Source organism: Neltuma alba, unplaced genomic scaffold, assembly GCF_004799145.2.
Source record: "Neltuma alba isolate B1F8T4 unplaced genomic scaffold, ASM479914v2 tig00011112_pilon, whole genome shotgun sequence".
Taxonomy (NCBI): domain Eukaryota; kingdom Viridiplantae; phylum Streptophyta; class Magnoliopsida; order Fabales; family Fabaceae; genus Neltuma; species Neltuma alba.
The window spans coordinates 13401-21844 of NW_021635850.1; the positions used below are offsets into that span (position 1 = coordinate 13401).

Here is an 8444-nt window from a genome sequence, read left to right on the forward strand (position 1 = left end):
CCTTGAAAATGAGGTTGAAAGCTTCCATTGAGTCAGTGTAGACAGATTCATCGGTATCCAGTCGAAAGTATTCCTCTGGTGGCGGTTTCCATTGACTATCATCGAAAGCATCAGGCTTGAAAATCAGGTGTCTGAGTTGTCCGTAGATAGTGGATTCCATAAGCTAACCCATTGTGAATGATTTCTTTCTCTTGACTTCTGGCATTTTCCATGATTCCCCTGCATCATTCAGCATCTTCTTCTGGATTTTAGTTGTATTCTTTGGCTGCAAAACTCAAAACAGTTTCCTCATCGCCTCATCATTTCCCCGTCGCTGCTCGTTTAAGTGTTCGTCACCGTCGCCCCCGGTGGTCCTCTTCGCTGTTGCCCGCCGTCGCCCAGTTCCGCGTCATCATCTGGAGAAGAGAGGTAAGGTTTCTTTCTTCGATTTCCACTCGTTGCTTTTTCATTAAAACTCTTTAAATGCGTACCTTCCCTTCACGAATTAGGTTCAGTTCAAAAGATTTGCATTTTCAGTCTCATTTTCTGCAAAATGGTTTGGAACAGTTTATATTTAGCTTGATAGGAGGGTTTTGGAGAAATATTTAGAAAGTCATCACCGTGACGACCTTCCAGGTTTCTCTGCTAGGGTAAGGTTTTCAGTTTGGTATAAAGGGTCGTGTTTCATTTGTTTCACATTTTCAGTTATTTTAATTTGCGGTCCTGCGTGTTTCCACTTTTCCATGTTTGTTAATCTAGTACCAATTTCATAATATTTGGTCACAGGTTGTGAAATAGTCTTCCAGGTGAAGACTTAACTGACACCTGTATACCCAACTAAAACCAGACATCTCTTTTGCAGCAAAGTAGGAATGGAGCGCATTGCATCAGAAAAAAGAAAAGAAAGGAGGCGTAGGATCAGTGATTTGCCAGAGCCATTACTTCTTCATATTCTTTCTTTTCTTCCCCTTAAAGAAGCCGTTGCCACTAGCCTCTTGTCCAAGAGGTGGAGAACACTTTGGCGCTCTCTTCCCAAGCTCGAATTTGATGATAGAAGTTTTGACAGTCTTAAATTCTTCATTCAGTTTGTAGATGCAGCCCTCCACTTGGCTCATTTGAATTCTGTTCAAATGTTTATTCTCGATTGTAGGCATTCCCGTCTGCCCCCTGATAAGGCTAACATTTGGATCAATATACTCGTCAGTCATAAATTAACGCATCTAGAGCTAAATTCATTACTGCTTGTTACGTTGCCCTCTAGCATTTTCATCTGCAATACCTTGCGAGTTTTAAAGTTAACTATGGTGAAAGTGAGTGATCTTTCTGGGGTTAATTTGCCTTCACTTGAAGTCTTGCGTTTGAGGGTGGCTGTCGTTTCAAATTTTGAACTTGTGAGAAGGCTTCTTTCTAATTGTGTTCGTCTTCAAGAATTGGAGCTAATTTGTATAGTACGTCTTGTTGGGCATAGGAGGCACAGCATTGTAAGTCATGAGCATTTATGGCACAACATTGCAAGGTTTGAACATTTGTTGTCCGCAGATGTTCCTTTTCCAGCAAATATACGCCTAATGGAAGCCATTTCTAATGTTCAATATCTCAGCTTACGTGCGGTATGAACATGATGAACAAGTTCATACTGTTTCTTTCTTTTGCTTCTAGGAGTTCATATGATAATATGTTTGTTTTTAATTTGTGTTGCTCATTCCTGGTGCAGGAGGATGTAGCGTACCGTTTTGATGATATTCCAACATTTCCCAACGTAATCCATCTACAAATGAACAAATCTACTAATATCGACTGGACCATAGTGTGCATGCTCCGAGCCTTTCCCAAGCTTCAGAGTCTTGTAATTTTTCAGGTTTGGAATTAAACACTGGTTTGATGGCTTGATTTATATGCCGAATGCATTCTCTCTGTTCAGTTTCTATAACCATGTGTGTGTGTGCGCATTTTTGTTGTCAGGATGAGCGTGACTCGGACCTGATGGAGTTTTCAACACCTGATGTTCCTTCGTGTGTTTCGTCTCAGCTGAAGGAGTTTGCCCTTTTTGAATTCAGAGGCTCCAAGCTTGAACTTGAAATTGTGAAATATATAATGGAGCATGCGACTGTTTTGCGGACTGTCATTGTTGGGAGCCGTAGCACATATGAAAGTGAAAGTGAAAGTGAAAGTGAAAGTGAGAGTGAAACTAAAGAGAAAGACTTTGAGATGCTCAAAGAGTTGTCGTCATACCCCAGATGCTCTGCAAATTGTAGACTCATTTATGATGTTTTTAGGGAACGTGCTGAGGAGGTGACGAGAAAATTTATGACAATTACCAAGTTTGTAGGTTGATCCTGGTGGTCGTGACTCGGTCATATTCTTCTGAGAGTTTCCGGTGATTTAGTCTCTACTGGGTACCTTCTGTGACAGACGCTACAAATTTCTTGTCTCTGGTTCCTTTGATCAAACTTATACGTACGTGAATCCCTTCAACTCCATTTTGTTCCTAAAATGGTAATCAAAGAGGTAATACTTTCAGAAATATTTCAAGTAAAAAGGAATTAATTATCCTTCAAAATCGTAAATTACCCTATATGTTGATACGTTGCACTCTCCAACACTTCTCTTATATCTAAAATACAGTCAGTAAATTATTGATAGTTAATTCCACGGCATGAAGATGTAAAATGTTAACATAGATGTAAATGTTAACGGTTAGATTTTGAATCCGCTTTTAATGGGTTAAACTATTTAATATGATTATCTATCTAATTATATATAATATCCATTGAATAATGGATTGAATTTAGCGAGAGTTTCAATTAAATTTAATTAAAATATCAAAATTCAAATTTTAAAGTTAATATTTTTAACAAATTTTTAATCTAGCCAAGAGGTGTTACTAGAATTTTTCAAATGTTGTTATTGGACTAAAATTTCCTTTTATAATTAAAATAATAATTTTCAAAAAACTAAAAATTAAACTATGAAAACTTAACATTATAATATTTGTTTATAAAAAATAATTTATGTCAGAAAATTTGGAAACACCCATGCCGAAAACTTGACAATCTATTATATATAACATTTTTCACTAACTCTGACAAGAAATTTATAGGAACAAACACTTTTTATTTAACTCGAAAACTGTAGGAAAATGGGTCAGTCCACAATTGGTGGATTGGACCTAAGTCCATTGTCATTTGGGACTCTGGCGTGAATAGGAAAACTTATGGGTCTCTAATTGTAATATTGGCCTTTTTATGTAATTTGCAAAAGGGAGGGAACGGTTGGACGGAGGAGGCAGTTTTTTTTTCAAACGGGTAGTTACATAACTGATCCAATAGTGATCAGTTAGTGCGTGTGTGTCTCTTGTGTTTTTGGGTTCCTCCAGACTCCTCCCTCCACTCTCAGAACTTTGTCTCCTGGTGCATTTGCTGTGAAAATCCAGATCCGACTCCGTCACTGTGATCGGAGCTCCGCGTGGCAATCTGATTTCATTGTAGATTCCAGGTATACCCGAAATCCTTCAGTGGTATCAGAGCATAGGTTTACATTTTTTTATTGGTGTTATTTTGTGGCCTGCGTTTCATATCAGTGCTCTCTTTTTCTGATTGTTCGATTCTGAGTATCTAGAGATTTGCTTCAATAAATATTATGCAAATCCTTCCATTTATACTCCTGTATGATAGTTTTCTGACTTATATTTATAAGTAGATATGATAGATTGTCTCTGCCTCTATAGAACACGTTCTATATCATTCTTTTATAGCCGTATGCTTGTTCATCTTTGGGTTTGCTTAAAATCAAGTTTTTAGGCTTTAAAATTTATCCCATTCGTAGAGCTCAAAAAAAAGAAGAAAATGATATAAAGTACACGAAAAACGGACATCAGACGGCGAAGATACGAAGGAGAGAAGGTCCGTCGGTTGTAGAAGCCGGGTCAAGACGACCTGACTGGAGGTTGAAGGAGACCTCCCGGGGCCAAAACGACACTGAAAGAGACCTCCCGGGGCCAAAACGGTGTCATTTTGGCCCCTCCTTTTAAAAAAAAAAAACTAAACTGGGCTGGACGCAGGATGCAGCCTAGCTGCAAAAAAAAAAAAAAGGAAGGGGGAGGGCTTTCTGTTTGGGCCAATACAGTGACCAAGCCCAAACAGTAATTAAAAAAAGGAGTCCATCCAGTAAAAAACACGATTTTAAAAAAAATTAATTAATAATAATATTTTTTTTAGTACCAGAAGTGCCACGTGGCGCGTCCCGCCAAGTGGCACAACCCTCTGACACGTGGACACCACTGCCTGAGAGGCGGTGGCACGTGCAACCCGTCAGCATGGCGCGTGACGTCAGCAGCTAGCTGGATGACTTACACGTGCCGCTAGCACGAGTGGTGGTTGAATTTTTTTTTTCATTTTTCTCAAAATTTTCCTTCTAGGGGAGCATGTAGGCGCATGGGAGGTCCGTTTGAGGTGTGGTTTGTCTATACAAATCCCTAAAATCGAGATCTTCATTTTGATATATAATTTGCTAATTTTGGAGACAATTAAGGATCAGCTTGTGAGCATTTTCAGTGTATTTTTTGGTATTTTTATGCGGAAATAAATTCCAAAATATTCAAAATAATTTAAATTATTTTGTTCTAGGTGAAAATAAAGTAAGAGGCTTCTAGTAGCACTGAAAATATCAAAGATTATTCATTGGAATACTTATACATGGATAATGCAGTTCCAGAACATGAACCAGAGGATGAGGATCTTGAAGAGGACCTTGAAGACGTTCCTCAAGAAGACCCGAAGGAGTTAATGGATTCTGGACCTGAGTCGGAATCTTTATTCCCCACTGAACCCCTCCATACCGAACCTCATTTGGTCTTTAATGATTCACTATATCTTCCCAATGAAACCGAAGTTGAGGAAGGTGAAGAGGTGGATCAACCCTATACCCCTGCTTTAGCCATGAGAATAGCTGAAAGAGATGCAGCCAAATTGACAAACATAAAAGGCATCAATGGCGTGCTCGCTAGCTACGTCCATTACATGACTAATAAGAAGAATACCGAATTCTACCTTAAAGTCATAATGGAGTACATAAGAGCAATAAGGGTTAGAGGCGGACCTAAAGGAAAACCCATAAGAAAATTTTACCGGATCTGGGCTATAGATTTAGTATCATCCTTTATGACCAAAACACGCAAACTTAGGAAGCTGAGAAAAGCGATGCTTGATTACCTTTATGTTCATATCAAATGATGTAATACTTATATTCGCTTTATTGATGTTTATTATATTAAGTTTTTGTTTTGTTTCATGCATTGTAAACAGACTAAGTATGTTATTTCATTTAATGAAATTACTTAAATTATTGTTGTATGATTATTTGTGAATATTATGTGTATGCTTTTTATAAGTGGGACTTTTTAGAAGATAAGACTTCTAAGAGCCACAATCTTTGAAGTACTTATATAAAATCCTTGATAGGACATAATGATTGTTGCCTGTATCTGTGTGATGGGAGGTATAAACGTATACTCTTGATCATGGATCTTGCAGTGTCATTACTTTCTGATCAAGGATGATATAAGTATAGCACATTGTATACTTCATTGTGCTATATAATTGAAATGTTCTATGATACGTCTTTCTTTTAGAGAGAACATAGAATAATGTGGGATAAATTTGTCACAGAACTAAAAATGGCAACCAAGAATATAATTGCTGAGCTTAATAAAGGAGAAGAGCTCAATGGGGATAACTGGGACATAGCACCGAAAGGTTCAATACATCTTAGAGGAACAAGATGCGGTTGAATCTTTAACCACTGCAATGGTCGAACCTGAAGCTGGGAATACGGCCTAATATAGGAGAGACCAAGAGGCTTACCTAGTTTGGAAGAAGAAAAACAACATAGCAAGAATTACGCTTCTGAGTGCCATGGCTAATGACATTATGTGCGAGTTTGAAAGGCACAAAACTGCACAGGCTATGTGGATAGCGTTGAAAGACAAGTTTGGTGGTACTTCTACCCCTAAACTTAGAAGGTTGATGATTAAGTTCGACACCTACAATGTGACAACCGTTCTTTCTAAACCATTTTAGATTAAATCTAATAATTTATTTGAATGATTAACCATGATAGAAAAGAAGAAACCTTAAAATTTTAAAATTTGCTATCATGATTAAAAGAAATAAATTTATATTATGAGTAACCTCGATCGTTAAGTTGGGCCTTGGACTTCCAAAATCCAGAAATATCATTCAACCATTAGCCCAAACCAAACTTATACTTTCAAATATACGAATTGATAAATCATTTTAATATAAGTCATGGAACCCATTGGTTAAAAGTCAACACTATCAAAAGTGCGTAATATGCAAAGTCTTAAATATCTCTGGCCTTCCAATGACCTTCCATATCAAATAGTAGTAATTAAAAGTATTAGTTTACAACATTAGAGTATGTAGCCCTATGTGGCAATATATAACAAATCAACACATATAACAGAAGTCGGGAGGCTATAAAGCTGTACTAGCACACTATGCCTCCGGAGCTTTCCCTGATGGATCACCACCTGAACTAACACCTGAAGATAGTAAAAACCACGGGGTGAGACAAACGCCTCAATAACCAACTGTCCAACTCATCATACATACTAACACGTGCTCGTGAGGTGTCAAGTGCGACAGTTATTAATTCTCGAGAACTATAGATATATCCATAGAAATATAATTTCAATCATCCAAACCCTCACTATAGGGGTCAACACACAAGCCACATAAGTCTATCCCTCACTCTGGGGGATCAATCAAACATATGAGCCTATCCCTCACTTTGGAGGACGAATAAGAAGCCACAAAGGCCTATCCCTCACTATGGGGGACGAAAGAAGAAGCCAACCAATGTGCACCAATGGCGGCCTTACCACGTGGTAGGGTAGAACTCAATCACAAAATCCAAATAACAACCAATCATTCACAATATAATAAAAAATGTCTCAATCTTTTCTCAGTATAATCCATAGGATATAAATCATATATCTTTTCCAAACTTCTCAATCACAATTCCAAAAATCCCACAAGACAATTTTTATAGCTCAAAAGATATAATATATCTACTCGAATTCCAAATATCAAATATTATTCAAAAATAGGAAAATACTCACAAACAACGTATTAACACATATAACAAGTAGAAAGTGGTTACCTCTCGCTAAAGCAATACTAAGGATTACCACAAGGTCAATCTTTTGTTCAACCAATAATTAATCTACACAATTAATATAACCACATATTAATATAAACTAATTAATTAATTAAACTTCTCTATATTAGTTAAATTTCTAATTTAATTAAATTTTTATTCTAAATTCCCGCAACTCTCAAGACCCAAAAATTATTAAGTATTTTAGAAATAACTTAAAATTTCTAACAACCCAAATTATTTATTTACCACCTCCAAATTATTTACCTCAATAAAAAGGATTTTCAACAATTTCCAAATATAAAATTATTATGTTCTAAATTCTAAAAATCTTCATTTAAGTTTAAACCTCAAAATCAAACTATCAAAAATTTAATAATACTTCAAATATTTGTAACTAAATAATATAATCAAAACTTTAATGGTATAACTACCATATATATATATTTCCATAAATAATAAACTTTTTAGCTACAATAATTATTTGGGGAAATTGCAAAAAAAGACCTTGGAATTGCAAAAACGCAGATAGGGACCCTTGACAACTTCACTTTGGGTTTTGACAACTTCAGGGCATATTATTCTTGTCAAAACCCAAAGTGAAGTTGTCAAGGGTCCCTATCTGCGTTTTTGCAATTCCAAGGTCTTTTTTTGCAATTTTTCCTAATTATTTTAAAAACCTCCAGTCACCCAATAAATAAAACTAAACTGAGTAAAATCTTAATAATATGTTAAACACCTCAAATAAATTATTCAACTAAATTTTTAATCAGTAAAATATGATATAAATCATATATCACATATTTTTCAACTAGAAAAATCAATTTAAGCGTTAAAAACCAACCAATAGACAAATCTAACCGATTAAAATTAACAACTCATTTACCTCTAAATTTCTATGATCATCTTTTACTAAAACTCCATATTTATATCATATATAAGTCTCAAAATTTTCTCTAAGCACTTTAATAATACTGTCATTAGGAAACCTAAAATATATAGAAAATAGGGGAAATTGCAAAAAAAGACCTTGGAATTGCAAAAACGCAGATAGGGACCCTTGACAACTTCACTTTGGGTTTTGACAACTTCAGGGCATATTATTCTTGTCAAAACTCAAAGTGAAGTTGTCAAGGGTCCCTATCTGCGTTTTTGCAATTCCAAGGTCTTTTTTTGCAATTTTCCCTAGAAAATATTCATGAAGAAAGTTTGATAAAAAGAACTATATTTGTGTACCTAGATGATCTCCAAAGCTTGTATTACCCTTCACATGCTAAACCTTCTCT

At 35.9% G+C, this 8444-nt stretch overlaps 1 protein-coding gene across 1 annotated transcript; it reads left to right on the plus strand.

Moving 5' to 3' along the window:
* Positions 1-851: 851 nt before the first annotated feature.
* Positions 852-3575, plus strand: LOC114761241 (F-box/FBD/LRR-repeat protein At4g26340-like). Its single transcript, XM_028950570.1, has 5 exons — positions 852-1589; positions 1694-1837; positions 1942-2271; positions 3356-3474; positions 3560-3575. The coding sequence occupies exons 1-5, from the start codon at positions 852-854 to the stop codon at positions 3573-3575; spliced, it is 1347 nt and encodes a 448-aa protein (XP_028806403.1).
* Positions 3576-8444: the final 4869 nt, after the last annotated feature.

Bases quoted from the DNA above. Each gene is read 5' to 3' on its own strand.
- LOC114761241 (XM_028950570.1), top strand. From the start codon at position 852: ATGGAGCGCATTGCATCAGAAAAAAGAAAAGAAAGGAGGCGTAGGATC. The intron at 1,590-1,693 runs GTATGAACATGA...TTCCTGGTGCAG, and splicing joins AATATCTCAGCTTACGTGCG to GAGGATGTAGCGTACCGTTT. The intron at 2,272-3,355 runs GTGACGAGAAAA...GGGTTCCTCCAG, and splicing joins TTAGGGAACGTGCTGAGGAG to ACTCCTCCCTCCACTCTCAG.